Below are 19,837 nucleotides of genomic sequence, written 5' to 3' on the forward strand. Positions count from 1 at the left end.
GAGTGAATCAATGGTTGGAAGGTCTTGCTGTCTGTCTCCCCTCCTCTGTATATCTGACTTTCCAATAAAAATAAATAAAATCTTTAAAAAACGAAATAAATATTATTAAAGAATATTTGTTTATCAATTTGGAAGATAGTGTTACAGAGATAGAGGGAAAAGGCGAGACGGAAAAATGAATCTTTAATCTGCTGGTTCTCTCTGAAATGTCCACCATGGTTTGGGCTGATCCAGACTGAAGCCAAGGAGCCAGCAACACCATCCAGGTCTTCCACACATGCAGCAGGGGCTCAGGGACTTGGGACATTCTCCATTGCTTTCTCAGGCACATTAGCGGAGAACTGGATTGCAAGTGAAGCAATCAGGATAAGTATGTCATGGGGCTGGCGCAGTGAATGCCACAAGCTAATCCTCCACCCTGTGCTGCCAGCATCCCATACAGGTACCAGTTCGTGTCCTTGGCTACTCCATTTCCAACTCAGCTTCCTTCTTATTACCTGGGAAAGCAGCAAAGGATGGCCCAAGTCCTTGGGCCCCTGCATCGACATGGGAGACCTGGAAGACGCTCTGGTCTCTCAGCTTTGAATCAGCTCGGCTCTGGCTGTAGTGGCCATCTGGGGTGTGAATCAGTGGATGGAAGACCTTCTCTATTCTTCTTCTTTCTCTCTCTCTAAAATCTGGCTTTCAAATAAATAAATAGAAATAAATCTTAAAAATAAAAAAATTAAGTCTTAAAGATCAATAGCTTCCTCTTTCGTTAACAATATTTTACTTTTGGATTTGTGAATATTAGATTTTGTATCTGAAAGGTAGAGAAACAAAATGAGATGGAGAGAGAAAGAGATCTTTCATGTACTGGTTCAGTCCCTAAGTACTTGCAGTAGCTGCAGGTTGGCCAAGTCAAAGCCAGGAACCTAGTACACAATGGTGTGGCAGAGATACTTTCCATTGTTTGAATGACAGGAAGCTGCAATTAGAAGCGCAGCCAAGAGTCGAGCTCCTGAAGTGCAGTGTGGGATGCAGGTTTCCCACGCTGCATCTTATCCATTGTACCAGATGTCTGCCTCATTGAATACTTTTTGTTGTTGTTGTTTTGAAATAATTTCTGGCATGCAGAAAAATTATGAAAATGATGCCAGTGATTTCATGCACCTTCACCTGCATTTTCTAAATGTTGACATTTTATTACATTTGCTTTATTGTTCTCTTTTGTTTCTGTATCCATTGGTGAACAGGGTTTTGCTTATATTTATGATGATTATGTATCCTATATTTGTGGTTAATATTGAGTATTCTTACAATATTGTATGGTTCGATAGAGTGGTAGCCTTCAGGTTTAAAATATATATTTTTATTAGTAAAAGAATTTTTGAGTAAGTTTTGCATTTGTGTTTTTATTCAGCGTGATTATGAATCACAAAGCCAAAATTGCAGGATTTTCTTTCTGCTTTCCAGTAGATCAAATAGCACAACTCCTGTGTTACCTCAACTTAATACCACTGGTACAAAGGATGAACCCGAGGGAAAGAAGTTTCTGATTTTTTTTCTCCCCTGTCAAATCTTCATTGAGTTTAACAAACATTTCTAAATTGAGGTTAAATGTCAGAATAAAGCCATAGCTTCAAGCCTGAACAAGTTTATCTGAGACCTTCCTAAGCCCTCCCTAATTTTGCATAATCAGATTTCATGATAGATCAATTAAGTCAGGTTAAATTTGTGATGGGCAGAGCAGAAGGAGCCCAGCTGCCATCGTATTCCATTTTCTTGTGCCATTTCCTATTGATGGTTGTCTGCAAGCAGCTAACTCTAGAAAGGAAAGAGAGCTTCCTTTGGAATGGTAGTGGTGATGTTGTCTAGTAACTCTAGTTTTCTTCATCCCGTTCTGATTGAAGTCTCCTTTTCCTCCAGAGAGTAGTGGTGCTCTAAGTGTGGAGAATTTGGGCTTCTTCAGTGATTTGTTTATGTGAGGAGCTACTATTCATAGTGATTATTTTCCTCATTTTGAGTATTAGCTGTTAAAAGTGCCATGTTTGCCAGTCCCGCTGCACTGTCTGAAGCGCCTTTGGTGCCAGCAGTCTGCATTGAGTAGACCCAGAGGATACATGTTCCTAAAGAACCTCATCAGGGACTCCCTGGAGACAAAAGCTTAACATTGCAGTCTTATTCTGATTTAGAAATCATACTAATTAAGGTAGGAAGTGAGAGTTTTAAGTAGACTTTTCAAAAATTATGTAATGGAATAATTAAAACTGAAGTTATCCAGCCCAAATGCATCCAGTTCAGGAATCTCCTGTGCAGATCCCTGATAAGTCAGTTCTTCTCTTGCACAGTCATAGTCTGGGTAGTGTTAACTCTAAGCCACCAGAGTTGTGTTCCTGGCACATGTGCTTAAGAAGGACATATTGTGGCTCCTCTGGAGGATGCTTCTTTGTAAAGGGACCAAACAGACATTGGAGGATAGTGTGAAAGGGTTCAGTGATATTTTGGACCAATTCCAGGGCACTCAGATGACAGAACCTTCTAGAAGTGCCTGGACAGCTAGCTGCTGCCATTCTTCAGCTTCCTCCTAATTCCTTAAGAGTTAGTTTATTAGTAACAGTTAAATAATGTCTCGGATATAAGGATACTCTTCAGATTTTTACTCCATTCCCCTCCCCCAGACTGTGTACCTCTCACTACCCCTAACTCTTAAGAATATTGTGTATTTCACAGATTCAGTGACTGGCCATGATAATTTTCATGTGTGCCCATGGAAGAAAAAAATGTTTTGCCAGCTGAACTATGCTACATAGTTGTAAAATGCATCCCGATTTCTGAAGTTTTGCAATGTGTACTGTAAATATAATGATATCACTGAATTCTGGCTTTCAGCTGGAGAGATGTATGCTGGCTTCTCTTCAGTGGCTACATTGTGTTCTTTTTTTTTTTTTTTTTTTTTTTTTTTAAGATTTATTCATTTTATTACAGCCAGATATACACAGAGGAGGAGAGACAGAGAGGAAGATCTTCCATCCAATGTTTCACTCCCCAAGTGAGCCGCAACGGGCCGATGCGCGCCAATCTGATGCCGGGACCAGGAACCTCTTCCGGGTCTCCCACGCGGGTGCAGGGTCCCAAAGCTTTGGGCTGTCCTCAACTGCTTTCCCAGACCACAAGCAGGGAGCTGGATGGGAAGTAGAGCTGCCGAGATTAGAACCGGCGCCCATATGGGATCCCGGGGCTTTCAAGGCGAGGACTTTAGCCGGTAGGCCATGCCGCCGGGCCCAATAAAATTGGGTTCTTTACGGTATATTTAGGATTGTGGAAAGTGTGTGAATGCAGGGATGTCAGCCTTGCCTAGATGGGAAACATTTCACAGCATCTTGTCTGAAGCAGGAAACCATAAGTCCTTGTGAGAGGGCCTCTGTGTTTGTTTTCCCCTGGGTGCCAGTGAAAGGCTGCCCTGGGCCATTTGCTGGTTTAAAGTGACTGCACATGACCATACCTAAAGACAGCTGGTTCTAATAACAGGGAATTGAATTAGTCCAATTGGAAAAAATTGGTAGCTGCTGTCCTCCTGCTGCAGCTCTGCTTTTACGAAGAGTCTGGCACGGAGCCGGAGACCTGTTCCTGGGAGAGCCGGCGAGATGCAGCGGGAGAGAAACAAATGACGTTTCTTTCTGAGTCCATTTCCTTAGAAACCTGTTCGATGCACCCCAGCCTAATCAGTGCTCCGCATGGGTATGCGTCCTTCTCTACTATGTAAACATTCTCAAAAATAAAATTAAAGGAAAAAGAAAGAAGAAAGAAACCTGTTTCATGGCAGGAGCTTGATTGACTGCCAAGGCACATGGCGTTGAGAAGTTGTATGGTTATGGCAGAGGTGGCAAACTAGGGAACCCCTTAGGCCATATTTACTAGTTGTATTGTAATTTGCTCAGGTTGTACAAGAAGAAAAAATATGGTGTAGTTGAAAGTGTACACACCAGGAGATTTCGTGCAAAATTCCAGATTTCTGGCTTCCTTTGAAACACAGAGTGATGCTTGGCACTCCTGGCTGAAGCTGAATGACTGGACCAGTACCTTTCTGTTTGTCAGTCTCTGTTGCTCACAGTGGCCACACATGCACTTGTTTCCCCTTGTGAATCGTGAAAGGACCTTCAGTAAAACATGAGGTTTGAAGTATTCTGGAGTCAAGATTGGCCTTCACTGCAGTGAGGGCAGGATTGCTTAACAGGTGTGTGCCACAGGACCATGTACTTGAACTTCTGTTCCAAGTGCTCTTCTATATGTAGTTATTCCAACTTTCACAGGTTGTGAGTTTTAAATAAATACACATAAGTGCTTGATATATTGGCTGGCTCTCAAAAAGTATCCACAACATGTGTATGTATCATTTATTCTCAGTTGAATTCATGATTGAGTTAGGTTTTGTTTGTGTGTGTGGGGGGGGTTGTTTTTGTTTTTCAGTTAAGAGAGCACTTGGGGAGTGAACTTTCCCCAATAAGGGTGTGGACAGAACAGAATAAGTAAAAGATAAGGGGATGTCGATTGCCATGGTGTGGAGGAACCAAATGCCAAGACAAATGTTGGCAGTACGTGGCAGTCTCTGTGCCTGTTCATTTTTTCTTGTGTTGATATCAACCTCAAATGTGTCCAAGAACTAGTCCAAACAGAAGTAAGATCATGCCTCTAGCACTTTTTTCCATTCTTTCTGAGGAACAGCGTTGAACATTATACAGTAGCCATATCCAGTGTGGGAGCTCATCATTTATTTGTATCTCTACCTGCTTAGCCTGCAGGGAAGGGTATGATCCCAGACAGTAGGTGTTAGCTGGCTGCACAGGGGGACTTTGTTTACCTCAGCCCCATTTTTCCTTATGACTGACCTCTGAGTTGGTAATTGACAGGGATTATTGCCATTTTTTTAATCTCTGCTAGGAGGCTGCTGGAGTCTTCCCTCATTTCATTATCCCGTTATGATGGAGCAGGATCCAGAGAGCACCCAATTTACCCAGACCCAGCGAGGTAAGGCTGAAGTGAGAAATGGCACTAGGTGGTGGGAGGGGAAGGGGTGGCCCTTGGAGTTACCAAGTTACTGGAAGCTCCGTTCCGTGCCTCTCTGGTCCTGGTGCTCTTTTGCTGTTCAGGTACAGTGTTGAGACAGGGTTTTCAGGTGATTGCAGGTAAGTGAACAGTCTGACAGAGGGTTATGACTGAGCTCTTGGCCCTTGGGGGTAATCCCTGCAAGTAGAATATTAGAAGAAGAGAGTTTTGAGGAGACCACAGTCATAGTCACAGGACATTTTTTTTTTTCAATTTGTTTTTGTTTGGGAGAGAATTGGGGAGAGACCTGCATCATCTGGTTCACTCCTCAAATACCCTGCATGGCTGAGACTGGGTCAGGCTGAATCCAGGGCCTGTTTCTAACATGGGGTGGCTGGGACCTAAACAATTGAGTCATCTCCTGCTACATCCCCTGCCCTGAGAGTACACATTCGCAGGAAATTAGAATGGAGACTGGAACCCAGGCATTGTGATGTGGGACGGGGTGTCCCAAGCAGAATTTTTACTGCTCTGCCAAATTACTGCCCATGGTTATTCTTTTTCTTCTGCCAGCTTAGTGAGAGGCTATTGCCAGTGGACAGCCAAAATAGGAGCAAAAATTTTTGTTTATGGGGAAATTATTTACAAATTAAACAAACAAAAATCCCATATTTGTTATTTGAGAAAGATTTTGGTACTACCAAAGGACAGAAGCCAAGCTCTCGCAGATACTGAATTTCTAGAACCTAACTTAAGGAAGAGGTAACAGAAAAAAAGGATAACTGGATAAAACAGGTTGGCATTTTACTAAGTGGCATTTACACTTATCAGAAGACATTTGCAATCAGAAGACGTGTGAAAAGGTAAACCATGCCCCCCCTTGCCCTGATTCTGGTTATGGAAGGCTAAGGGTGAGCTGTGCTGTTGCTATATAGCACTTGGCTGTGGAGATCAGCTCCTGGGGGATTTTTTAAGGGAAGCATAATCCTGTTGGGGATCCAGAAAGGTGGAATGTGCATGTTACTCAAGCAATACCAGAGCACACACAAGAAAACGGTATTTTAGAATGTTTGGATGCAATGTGGCTGTTCATAGGTCAGCCAAAGCTAAATGGGTTTTGTTCCATATTCAGGATTGTAGGTTCTCATCCTTCCCAGGATATTAAAATATTTTGTTGATTCTTAATTGTGTTACGGTAGCATTCTTTTTGAGATGCTAGTGAATAGATTATTTGTTATCTTTATTTCCTTTTCCATACCCTAGAAATGTCCAGTCCTAAGTTAAGAGAATATAAAGGATTAAGCAGTTTAAAAATAGGCAGTTATGACTGAAGCAATAAAGTTTGGATTAGTCTGTAATTTTATTAGAAAGTTATAACCCCCTCGTTAAGGGAAGGAAATTTTTCCCATAAATCAAGTACTTCCAAGCGCTGAAATAGACAATGTGCTGGTATACAACTCTTTCTTTTAGGAAAGTAATGGGAGGGAGTCTTAGCTCCAGAATTTCTAACTGAACAAAGTTCAACAGCGATTCTTAAACACCATGTGTTTATTCTCTCTACTCTGATCTATCATAGAAAGTGCCATAGTTTATAGTGTTGGTGTTTTACATTTTCTGTTTGAAAACAAAACAAAAAATAGTTTTTTTATGTTTAAGGAAAATGTGTTTTTCATTGAAAAAAATTATCAGGATTTATTAAAACATTCAGAATTTTACTAGGACTACTTTAGGGTTGTTTGGTGGTTTTCCAACTCTTTAGTCTGATAATTGTTATTTCTTCACTGTTGGTTATTAAATTTCTTTTTCCTCTTCTGCTTCACCCTGTATGGTATGTATAAACCAAAGCCTTTTGTGGAATGTTTCCTTGGTATTCAGAAATCTGGCTTCTCTGTGGATACCTCAAAGGATGAGCCTAAAACATACTTGTGCTTACTGATGTACCAAGAATCCCTTTTTACCATATTTTTGTAACTTAGGAAATTCCTGTCTTATTGTGAAATTAAACAGTTGGGGTTACAGGTGCTGAAATTGAGTCCCCAAATAAAGAAAACTCTTTATTATCATCAATATTATTTCTACCTCTATCATAAGTAATTTTTTCCCATTAGTGTAGGCAATAAACTAGATATGTAATAACAGTCACCTTGTAGAATCGGTACCCAAAAAAGGGGAAGAAGAAAAAGATCATCTTTCTCCTCTTGAAGCTTTCCTTTTAAATTCCTTTCTAGTCAAGAGCAACTTGAGAATTTAACCAATAGTGCTTAATTAATGCTGGAAAATTTCTGTATATTTGGTAGGTAAGGGAACAACTCTGGAGCACTGACTTTAGTCCGCTATAAAATGTAGTCTGTGATTCATTCTTGTAAACTGCAGAGCTATACAAGCCCAGATACTGCAGATTCACCAGTGGCGGCTTTTAAGAAATAGTTCTTACACTCTGATGATCTTGGCCATGTCATCTCTGCATCCGTGCCTACCTACAGTATGACCATGATTTGGTGTTCAGTGGGTCCCAAAGATTGTCAGCCGGCCTGCTTAGGAATTCCAATAGATGGTTGGCCAGAAGGACCAGCTCGCAGGATGGCACACAGTTCAGAGGCAGCTTAGGTTCCTAGCAGTCAACTCTACTTCAGCCCGAGTTGGTTGACTTAGGGAGGGTCTCTTTCAGTTTAGCTTTCCATTACCCTGGACAGAGTCTCAAAGTATTATACCATTTTGATTTATCTGTTTCCATTTCCAGTCTCAGTTTTTGCAGATTTCCATAAAAAAAAAAAAAAAAAAACAGAATGTACCTGCTTTTTTCCTCTTATATTCAAACATCAAAAGAGGATGTAGAATATAAAAGTCCCTAGGAATCCTTTGTATAATTGCAGACTCCATTTAGATTTTTCCTGATTGTAGAAATATGTATTTAACATATGGACTAAAAAATGTTGCATTCTTCAACTCCTCCTCCTTTTTCTCCACTTAAATTTTTTTTCCAGGAAGCTTTCCTTGTGAGTACATCGGGATAATTTATTCTTTTTAATAGTTTAATTGTGTTTCTCTTTATAAATATTTACTCTGTTGCTGGTGATTTGGCTTATTTCCCAGTTTTTCACAAATGCTGATTAAGTTTCAAGAGAACTTCCGTGTGTGTGTGCGCGCGCGTAGGATGAAGTTTTTAGTGGAATTGTTGAATCAAAGTTGTGTATCTTAGAAAAGTTTCGAGTTAGTCTTGACATTACTTAGCAGTCCATTTGATATTATTATAGAACCCCTTTTCCTATATTGTACTTCTCTGATGTTCTCCCATCCTCACCTCAAACTATGTAATAGTGTTAATGAGAAATGGAGGGAAAGCTTGAGGAAGAAGGAAATGTGAGGGATGGGGTTGCAGACCAGAGATTCTCATGGACTCTCACGATTCTAAAGCCATCATTTAAAGAATATGAATTCAGCCTCCAGTGTTTACTAGAATAGTCATAGTAAGAGAGAAGAAAAATGAACAACTGTTACCTTCTGTTGTGCTCAGTGCCTTGTAGCTTTTTGATGCTTGGTTGTTAAAAATAGGAAAATCTCTCTCTCTTTTTTTCTCTCTCTCTGTTAGATTTTCTGTTTTCTCAAGTATATTTTATTCTCAGTCTCTGTCCAGAACATTTTCTCCGTGTTATAATCATCCATGATGACTCTGTCAGGGTGAGATAAGACATTCCAAGAGATCGTGTGAAGCAGCTGTGTGTGTTTGCTGCAGAGATGTCCTGTGACGTCATATGTAGATACCTTCGTTTTTGTTTTGATCATTTGACGTTTCCCACCTCCCACCTGGCTTTCTTCATGTGTAAAACTAAAGAGGAGATGATTGCTTAGGTCACTTTTGTTTCTTAATTTTCCTTAGGGATAATGTTCAAGGAAAAATCTATGTATCTGTCTAAAGGGCACCCTGAGAAATGAAATTGGGATCCTTAGAATACTAGAAAGTTCTAGGATTAATCTCCCGAGAAAGGGTAGCTCTTGATCAGAAGATGACTGGTGAGAGTGCCTATCTGCCTAACCTCCGACCCAGGCACCGGTGATTGCCTATTCTGTGATGCTATCCTCCTGGTGAGGTAAATGCGCTTCCTTTTTCACGCCTGTGTTGGTCTCAATGGGAGAGCTGTACTTACCACCTCTCCTGCTGTTCCCCACACGGGTGCTAGTTGTGTTTGTCCCTCTCTGTCTCTCTCAGGTTATCTCCTGCTGCCTACTACGCCCAGAGAATGATCCAGTACCTTTCTCGGAGAGACAGTATTCGCCAGCGCTCCATGCGCTACCAACAGAACCGTCTCCGTTCTTCCACCTCCTCCTCCTCTTCTGCAGACAACCAGGGGCCGTCAGGAGAGGGAACCGACTTGGAATTTGAGGACTTTGAGTAAGTACATGCTCAGCTTGCTTTTTTTCCTCTTCTCCCAGGCTTCTCCAGGCTTCTGCCAAATTGACCACTGTCTCAACTGCCATGTAGATGGTCTTGCTTCCGTCTGCTAAGTAATTTTTTATGAAAAACAGGATGGGGTGAGGTTCAGGAACACTCCCACCTCTGCCAATGGCATTGCTGATGCACTGGAGCCTGGGGGAGCACAGCCCTTTGGGGCTTCAGCCTGAAACAGGGAGTTACCCTGCTCCAGGCAGCTATCTCATTTCCCTTTTGCTGATTATCGTGGATTATCTTTCTAACCAAAGGGAGGCGTGGGAGTTGGTGTTTTTTTTGTTTTAGACAACATAGATCTGGAGATGTCTTCCTTATTTTTACATATTTGAATTTCCCTAAAAGTTGAATTTTCTGGGGTCTGTGCTGTGGCGTAGCATACTAATCTTCTGCCCCCAAAACTGACATCCCACATGAGCACTGGTTCCAGTTTCCCAATTAATCCCTGCTTGTGGCCTGGGAAAGTAGGAGAGGATGGCTCAAGTTCTTATGTCCTTGCACCTATGTGGGATACCATTGGAGGCTCCTGGCTCCTGGCTCCTGGCTTCGGATTGGCTCCACTATGGGTGTTGTAACCACTTGGGGAGTGAATCAATGGACGGAAGACCTTTTTCTCTCTGTTTTCTTCTTTCTGTAAATCTTTTTTGATAAAAATATATTTTTTTTAAGATTCATTTATTTTTATTGAAAAGGCACATATACAGAGAGGAAGATCATTTGTCTGATGATTCACTCCCCAAGTGGCCACAATGGCCAGAGCCGAGCAGATCTGATCTGAAGCCAGGAGTCCGAAGCCTCTTCCGGGTGTCCCACGCAAATGCAGGGTCTCAAGTCTTTAGGCTATCCTTGACTGCTTTCCCAGCCATAAGCAGGGAGCTGGATGGGAAGCAGGGATGCTGGGATAAGAACCAGCACCCAAAGCAAGGACTTTTGCCGCTACTCCACCACGCCAGGCCCAAACATTTTTTAAGTTAGGTTTTCTGTCTTAATACTGATTTTTTTTCTTTGTCACTTTTTAAATATTTATTCATTCGTTTGAAAGTCAGACTTACAGAAATAGAGAAAGAGAGAGGTCTTCCATTCAGTGGCGCAGGAACCCAAGCACTTGGGCCATCCCCTGCTGCTTTTCTAGGAGTATTAACGGAAATGGATTGGAAATGGAACAGCCAGGTCTCACACCAGTAGCCATGTAGGATTTTGATATTACAGGTGACAGCATGGCCTGCTTTGTCACAGCACCAGTTGCTAAACTAATTCTTGGTGGTGGGGGAGATTTATTGACTAATTTGGAAAGTAGAGGGACAGAAAGAAATTGATTTTCTAGCTGCTGTTCTATTCTTCTGCTAGTGGTTGTGACAGCCACACTAAGGCAAATGAACCCAGGGGCTCCAGCTGGGCCACTCATGTGGAAGGCAGGAAACCAAGCTCCTGGGCCGTTATATATTCTGCCTCCCAGGCACATTAGCAGGAAGTTGGATAAGTGTGGCATATTGAGGGCTCAGACCAACAGATATCCCAAGTGGCTATTTTTTTTTAATTTTTTTTTTATTATTTTTAATTCATTAATTACATTGTATTATGTGACACAGTTTCATAGGTACTTGGATTCTCCCCACCCCTCCCCAAACCCCCCAAGTCCTGGCCCCACACTAATTCTTTGAGCTCCAACTGCCTTGCCTGAAACTTTCTGTTTGTCCTCGGTTTCCCCCTCCTATCCTGTCACCAGTAATCATCTGATAGTTGTCTGTCAGGTTAATGAGGTGGGCTGAGAGGTCATTCTTTGCTGTCTCTGTTTTTGGAGACCGGAAGGTGAGTCAGTCACAGGAGCATTTACTGCTGCGTTGTGGTTCCTCAGTGTGCTGTCCTCACCTTTCTAGCCATTTGTCATATTTCCATCCTGAATCTTGGCTTTCCTGGCTTGTATCACATCAGACATTTGACTCTTGTTTTGATTCTTCTGTTTTGCGATTCTAAAACAAACAAGAGAGAAGAGTGATTAAGCATTTTCCCCCTGCTGTGTTTTTTTTTTTTTAAGATTTGTTTATTTTAATTGGAAAAGCAGATTTTACAGAGGGAAGGAAATTCAGAAAGATCTTCCATCCATTGAATACTCCCCAGTTGGCTATAATGGAGCATCTGAGACATGAACCAGTGCTCATATGGGATACCACTGCTTGCAGGTAGAAGATTAGCTAGTTGAACCATTGAACTGTTTTTGCACCCTGCCCCCTCATTTTGCTGTCAATATTGAAAAAAAAAACTTGTTAGTTATTTTCCTTCTGTTGACCCGTCTTCTCAGGTCTAGGTTTCTAAGAGTTCTTCCTTCTCCCCAGCCTCCTTCCTCTTCCTCAGATGAATGCAGTTTCCCACATGGCATCTTGCACTAGGATTTCATGGTGTGATTGAGTAATCTCTTTACAGATTTATTTATTTTCATTGCGAAGTCAGATATACAGAGAGGAGGAGAGACAGAGAGGAAGATATTCCGGCTGATGGTTCACTCTCTTGTGACTGCAACGGCCGGCCAGAGCTGAGCCAATCCGAAGCCAGGAGCCAGGAACTTCCTCTGGGTCTCCCATGTGGGTGCAGGGTCCCAAGGCTTTGGGGCCATCCTCGACTGCCTTCCCAGGCCACAAGCAGAGAGCTGGATGGGAAGCAGGGGTGCTTGGATTAGAACCGAAGATCATATGGAATCCTGATGCATGCAAGGCAAGGACTTTAACCACTACGCTATCGCGCTGGGCCCAGAAACCCACATTTGTACCAATTTCTTCCTGATGGAATCATAAACCCTGCTAGCATTATTAAAAAAAGATTGTTTTATCGGAAAGGCAGAGTTACAGAGAAGACATGAGAGAAGGAGAGATAGAAGCTTTCTATCCAATAGTTAACTCCCCAAGTGGCTGCTATGGCCAGAGCCGAGCTGATCCAAAGCCAGAAGTTTCTTCCAGGACTCCTACATGAGTACAGGATCCCAAGAACCTGGCTGCCCTCCACTGCTCTCCCAGGCCATTAGCAGGGAGCTGAATCAGAAGTAGAGCTTCTGGGCCTCAAACTGGCACCAATATGGGATGTCACCATCCCAGATGGGGGTTTAGCCTATTGTGCCATGTAGTCAGTCCCTCCATTGTGTACTTGGGAGTGAAATGAAGAATGAATGGGAGATTTAATAATTTGAGAAAGATACGAATGGTAACAAATGCAGGGGTGACCTGAAGCAGCTGTGCAGTGACACATGAAGCAGAACTAATGACTTTTTTTTTCCTGATCCTCAGCCTGCATCCTTCAGTCCACTCTAGGGCAAGGTGGATGCATTTGCTTGCAGGGAAACAGAGACACGTTGTTGTGTGAGCGAAGCACATCCCTGTAGTGAATGATGTGCTCCTGTAGATGGTGTGTCATCCTCCACCCACCCCCCACCCAGCCAGGGTCCCTTGGGCAGCCATGGAAGCATCCTTGCTGAGGCCGATGCCCCTAAAAGCCTGGCTGTCTCTCTCAGCCTGATTGGAGGACTAGATCAGCTTTTAGCAATGGTAAAAACGTGGGGCTCGCAACTTCTAAGCTGTATCTTGCCTCGTGACTTGTCCTTCACAGTGGAGTTCTGGGTTAGTTTAAAATGTTCTGTTCTCATCTTACCTTCCCTTTCTTCTGCTACCACCTCCTCTCTCCCCTTCCCCCTCAAACTTCCCCTGTCAGTCTGCCTCCTCCTGGTGCCCCCCCCACCCCAATGTCCCCTCTGTGCTCTCCTCCCCCCTGGGGCTTCAGCATGACCTGAATTTACATTTCCTGCTTCACCTTTCAGGAATTCACTTACAATGCTTTTCTCCTGGGGTCTCACATAGTTCTCTGAAGAGTGACACTTGGTGACATTTTCCCATGCTCCTCCTCAAGACCATCCCCTAGGTATTGGTGTTCTTTTGGGTCTGATGCACTTATGGACATTGTTGATAACATCAGCTGCATATCAGTCAGCTCAACCTTTAGTCCAGACCTTCAGCACAGGGTGAGGCTGGCTAGTTGGTATGAATTTATAGTCTGGCATCTTTCTGACTCCTTTCCCCATCTTCCCACCTGGAACCCGAGAGCTTCTCTTACTCCAGGTGCTGAAGAGGGAGAGAATGAGAAGTTAGCAAAAGTTCCAGCCCATTTTAACTTTGCTTCCATAATCCTTTTGCTTATCTTGGACACCAGGTGGAAAATTAGGGGCTTATCCAGTCAGAATCTCTAGTTCTTTCAGGTTGTGACAGGAGGCCTCCTAACTGAGTGCCATTCAAAGAACTGGTTATTCTATTAGCTTTTTCTTCTTCACTTCAACCTCTTTGATCCTTGTGCTTGCTAAGTGATGGAATACTTTGGCGTTTTCGGGTTCATCTCACAGAGTTGTGTAAAGTCCCCAGAAAATCAAGAGAGCCATTATCCAGTATGCTTCTTTTTGGTGCTTTTCCGTTATCCATTGAATGAAACATATAGGCTATAAGAATATTCTTCATGTTATACTAATTAATAACTCTAAAATATTTGTAGTATTTTATGCTAAAGTATCTTATATATGGATGCTGTTGAATTTCTTCCTTGATTCTTATATTGGCCTAATGAGATGTTTAGTGCATTGTACTATTTTCTAATTGAGAATACTAAGACTTGGCCAAATCAGGTGTGTCTGATTAGAAAACAATAATAGGGGTTTTTAGGGTCTAACTTTGATTGTCTTGCAGATTTACAAACTTTCAAAGTGATGTACCACTCAATTTGAGCACTTCCACAAGCTGGCTGTGAGAGAAGCCCACTGAGATTTCTCTAGGGAGGATGTCTTAGTAGGTTTGCTGGCATCAGGTGATGTTTTCCGTTCTCGGTGTGTAGATTAATGACCCTCTTCCCAGGCAGGCATCCCTACTTGCCATTCATCTCTGTCCATGGTGAGGATTGAGACTTCAGGATACCTGTGTTTATGAAATGCACAAACAGGATATCCAGAAACCTGCTGTCAGCGGATCTCCCCTGAAGCCCGCAGCAGCCGTCGTGGCATAAAGATGTTCCCGCACAGGATAAAGGTGTGACTGCCTGTGACATTGCCGTCTGCCTGCTTTGGAGCCCAGGCCACCTACTAGGATAGAGGTGGCAAATAAACATAAGGACAACTCCCATTTTCATTTTCACATCCCTGTGGGAAAGGAGGGAGGTTGTCCTAAAGCCCAGCTTAAATGCCCGTAGTTGCTAAGGTTTGCATAAAGCTCATTGGCTTTTCTGTTATTTCAACTAGTTTTGCCCCTTTCTTCCGTTTAACCGTTACTCTAAATGTAACTATATAATCCCGGAAGTATCTCCAGTTCCTACTCCTGCCCTTCTTGGCTCTTTGTGTAGCTAATTTGCCTTCCAAGGAAAAGAATACTGTGCATGTGAAGTCCTTATTAATAACAATCAGAACTAGAGAAGCCTGAAATTAGATCATATCTTTACCATACACAACAATCACCCGGTAATTTCTGTCTGGGAAGTACATTTCAGTAAGAATTCATAATCTCTCAGGCTTAAGATGAAGACACTAGATTTCTTATTTCTTTTCAAATTTTTCTTAGCTTTTATTTTTTGTCATTGTTTTTTGAATTTGAAAGGCAGAGAAAGAAAGAGAGAGAAAAATTTTCTGCTGGTTTCATCCCAAATTACTCGCAACAGCAAGGGCTGGGCCAGGCCCATGTTAGGAAATCCAAGGGATCCATATAATTGCACAGCACTTGTTGTCTGCCAGAGTATGCATTTTCAGGAAAACTGGATGGGAAGTAGAGAAGCTGGGACACACGTGGGCACTCCATTATGGTTGTAGATGCCCCAAGCAGTGTCTTAACCACTACAAATGTCTGCCATTAAATTTATTTTCCCCAGTTGAGGGGTGGGAATTGGGGGGAGGGGAATCTTAGACTATACAAAATTGTACCATAAAATTCAAAACTTTAAATAAAAATAAAACCTAGAAAGATATAAACAAATAAACAAACAAGTAAATTTTCCCCTTAAAAACAAAACCAAGCAATAGGCCAGTGTGCTAGCATATTAATCCTCTTGTCTGCACATGTCAGCATTCCATATAGGCACCAGTTTGGGGCTTGGCTGATGCACTCCTGATCCAGCTCCCTGCTTATAGCCTGGGAAAGCAGTAGAAGATGGCTCACATTATTGTGTACCTGCATTCAGGTGGAAGACCTAGAAGAAGCTCCTGGCTCTGAACTAGCTCAGCTCCACATGTTTCAGCCATTTGGGAAGTGAACCAGTAGATGGAAGATCTTTATGTTTTTCTTTCTCTCTGTAATTCTGCCTTTCAAAGAAAAATAAATAAATCTTTAAGAAAAGAGAAAATAGGGCTTGGTGGCATGGCCTAGTGGCTAAGGTCCTCGCCTTGATCCCATATGGCCGCTGGTTCTAATCCCAGCAGCTCCACTTCCTCTCTATCTCTCCTCCTCTCAGTATATCTGACTTTGTAATAAAAATAAAATAAAAATCTTTAAAAAAAAATCCATTTATAAAAAACAAAAAAAAAAGAAAAGAGAAAATAAATACATTTACCTGTTTGAAAGAGCAGTAGAGAGAGAGAGAGCCAGAGAGAGAGAGAGGTATCTTGCATACACTAGTTCATTCCCTAGGCTAGTTTACGACAGCTCTGTCTGGGCCAGGCTGAAGCCAGGAGCCAGGGATTCACTCCATCCTGGTCTCCCACAGGGATGGTGGAGTTCAAGTCCTTGAGTCATCATCCACTGTCTGCCCAGGCAGGTTAGGAAGCTGAATCAGATGCACAGCAGCTTGGGCTTGAACTGTCACTCTGACAGGCATTGCTATTTTCTTAATTCTTCTAATTTATCTGGTATATTTCAGCCCACTTCACCCAGAAATCAACACTGTGACCAAATACAGAAAAAATTTGCTTGTGAAGAGAATATTGGTGCCAGAGGTGGATTTAGTTTGTCGTGGCACGTTACGGCAGTATTCGTGTACAGAGGAGCCTCATGTTGCAAGAGCTTCTCCTTATTTTCCTCCTGGTAGATAACTAGCCAAAATAGACATCTGACAACAAAGTCTTTTTTTTTTGTTTGCTTTTTTAATGTGGTCTTCCCTTACTCCTTATTTTTCAAAACAAAATATACTAGTGGTGGGTGTTGTGACCACAGTGTTTTCAGCTGCCCTTTAGGAGACGTGCATCCCTGAGTAGGAGTGCTTGGGATCCAGTCACACCTTCATCTTCTAATTCAGCTGCCTGGCAATGAAATCTTGAAAAAAGTCTTTCCAGAGGAGTCCTTTGTTGTGCTGCTGGTTCAGTTGCTGTCTGTGACACTGACATTCCGTGTGAGTGCTGCCGAGTCAAGTCCCAGCTGCCTCACTTCTCATCCAGCTCCCTGCTAATGCACCTGGGAAAGCAGTGGACAATGAGTCAAGTACTTGAGTCCATGCCAGCTATGTGGGAGACCCAGACGAAGCTCCTGGCTCCCTGGTTCAGCCTGGCCCACCCTGGCTTTTGCAACCATTGAGAGTGCACCACCACCTGGAAGATTTCTGTCTGTTTTGTCCCCTCTCTCTAATTATGCCTTTCCAGTAAAATTTTTTAAATTATTTAAAAAAAAATGTTCATGGAAAATGAAATTTAAAACAATACCAAGACAAAAATCTTCATAGTTAAGATACCAACATCCGTACACTGATATACCTGACTTCAATATGTGACTCTTGCTTCTGTCACCAGCTTCTTGTTAATGCTGACACCAGCAGGTAGAAGTGATGGATCAAGTGGTTGGAGACCTGGGCTCCTGACTGTGGCACACTCCAGCCCGGGTCTGCCCTTTTGATATGACAGATTTAATCACACCGTGATAGAGAAACTGTATTGGAAACCAGGGAGTAGTACTTTCTTTTTTTCATTAATAGTTTATTATTTTTAAAAATAATGATTACATGGTTGATCAGGGTGGGAAAGGGGAGGAGTACTTTCATCAAGCATTGATTTTGATGACTTCTGAGACTCAAAGACTGGCAGTTCCAGCACTGAGGTCACACATTCTTGTTGGTACTTAGTGGGGCTCCCTGTTTGGAGCCCAGAGGAGTCAGTAACTCATCTCTACTGACAATGACACAATGTGTAGACGAGAGAAAGTGTGGGCAACCTCGGTCTGAAATGGAGTTGCCTTTGTTTCTTTTACTTCCAAACCACAGACTCTTTATTGTTCATCTTGTAAGAGAAATTCTCCTGACAAGTGATTACTCTTTACAGACTGTAACCTGCTACAGCAACCAGGAACCAAGCAAGCGTCTAAATTTGTTGAGTGGTGTTATTATGCAGAATTAATTCTTTAGATGGGATGGGATAAAAACTGTTCCTTTCCTGTTTACCAGACAGTTTAAAATAGAATTTACAATTGATTTTCGTAGTAGTTCATTCCTTTTACAAGAGAGGTGTTTTTGAAAGATAAGTCTTGAAAATAAAGTCTTTCTGTAGTTAGAGGAGAAAAGCAAGTCAATGCAGTCACAGAAACATGGGATAATATGGGATGTTTGGGGCATTACCCTGGTGACAGGGTTCTCTAGACTGTAGAATATAAGCCCCTAGTGTTATAGTGGCTCTAGCATGAGTACCTAGAGAATATAGTAAGTTACCATTGAATGATCGGGACTGCATGGAAGGAGCAAAGTATTTGGGGATCACAAGAAGGCTTTGTGCACTTGGACTGTGTATTGAAGGCTGTCTGAGACATTAAGAAGTGAATTTATGTGTGGGATGGATGAACATTATTCTTTTATGGAGATTCTTGATAAATAGCTTAAGTAAAAGTCCAGAGACAAGATATTTAACTGGTTTATTCAGGGTCCCTAAATAGATCCCTGGCTATTGCTGTAGTGTTGTGACATGAGAGAGACCAGAAAGCCCTATGCCATGTAGGGCCTGGATGCTTGGCTGTGTAGTCTCATGTTTGTGTTTATCTCAGGCCAGTCCATATTCATTGTGCTAGCTCCAGCAGTGCCAGTTAAGGCAACTTAATGTGGCAAGAGGACTGAGGCAGAGGAATGAGTTAAAAGGCAGCAGGCTTAGTACAGACAAGGATAGTCAAGGATTGAATGTCAGCATCACATGTGGGAAACCATGGTGGTTTTTTTTCTTTTTTTTATATTTATTTATTTTTTTATTAATTACATTGCATTATGTGACACAGTTTCATAGGCTCTGGGATTCCCCCAACCCCTCCCCGTACCCTCCTCCCATGGTGGATTCCTCCACCTTGATGTTTTTTTTTTTCTAAGAGGGGGGCCTCTTTTTGGGTATTCCTGGTAAAGTGAGCTGCTGGAAAGCATAGGAACTGGGAAAGCTGGAAAGCACATTGTGTTTGGAGCTTCTTACCGCTCCAAATACAGTGTTACCCAGGTCCCTTTTTATTCTTCCTAAAGTCAGTTTTGAATTTAAATGTATAAAGTAGCACATTGACTCTGGAGTAAGGGTTGCTGTCATCACCTGCTGATCTCCCCAGCCTGACAGTTGCTGTGTACAAAGTGGTTCTGGATCCTGGTCATGGCTGGTTGTAATTTGTCGCCTGATCTGGAGCAAGTCTCTTTTCCATCCTAGGCCTCAGTGTCTAATTTGTAAAATACAATCAGATAACCTCTGAAGTCTCTTCTAGTCCTAACGGTCTTGAAACTATCTTGGAGCTAATTACTTGGGAGAATTTTCTTGCACTCAGCAGAAAAGTATTGAAGACTCAGAAGTGAGTCTTCCTGATCATTAGGAATGGGCTATCTAGTACCTGTCAAACTCCAATATATTTGTAAAACGTACCCCTACCAGAATTCTCTTTGTCGAGGATTCTGAGCTGCTGCTTAGAAATGCATAACACTGTTGGCAGCTTTAGAATTAGTACCCTTTATAGGAAAGTAAAATTTATATGAATATTTATTATGGGGCTTGCAGAAGAGTCTGGATTGTGCCTGAGCTTAGAATGGGAAAACACAGAAGGAAAGAATTAAACAGCCAGGGGGGTTTGGGAGGATGAAGACAACCGCTTAGATTCAAATGTTTATTTTTTAACATGAAGTGCACATTTAGAATATGGATTTGCATAATGTAGGCAGATGAAATTAAAAGGTAAAATAAAGGAGGAAAGGAATTTGTAAATGGTGATTATCTCTTTTATTACTATTCCGTGTAAAAAAAAAAGTAAAGCTCTACAGTTCCTGAAGGCCTGTGTCATAGGTCTCCTATGAATGACATCATCTGGGATCATCTATGTCTGTCTGCCAGAAATGTTAAGTCCTGCAGATGTTCAGGTCCTTGCAAGCAAAGATGGAAGCCTCAGTTTCTTTTCTTTCTTTCCTTTTTTTCTTAAAGATTTACTTATGTTA

At 42.1% G+C, this 19,837-nt stretch overlaps 1 protein-coding gene across 8 annotated transcripts in view; it reads left to right on the forward strand.

The window, feature by feature from the left end:
• AMBRA1 (autophagy and beclin 1 regulator 1) overlaps positions 1-19,837 on the forward strand; it is a 220,630-nt gene that overhangs the window by 78,580 nt on the left and 122,213 nt on the right. For 6 of the 8 annotated variants that reach the window (XM_058663099.1, XM_058663100.1, XM_058663098.1 and 3 more), the window contains 2 exons: positions 4,921-5,007; positions 9,233-9,415. In XM_058663099.1, the coding sequence (XP_058519082.1) occupies positions 4,921-5,007; positions 9,233-9,415 (270 nt within the window). The remainder of the gene's footprint in view (positions 1-4,920; positions 5,008-9,232; positions 9,416-19,837) is intronic. The other 2 variants (XM_004585358.2, XM_004585360.2) reach the window with 1 other exon arrangement.

This window comes from Ochotona princeps, chromosome 4, assembly GCF_030435755.1.
Source record: "Ochotona princeps isolate mOchPri1 chromosome 4, mOchPri1.hap1, whole genome shotgun sequence".
NCBI classification, from domain to species: domain Eukaryota; kingdom Metazoa; phylum Chordata; class Mammalia; order Lagomorpha; family Ochotonidae; genus Ochotona; species Ochotona princeps.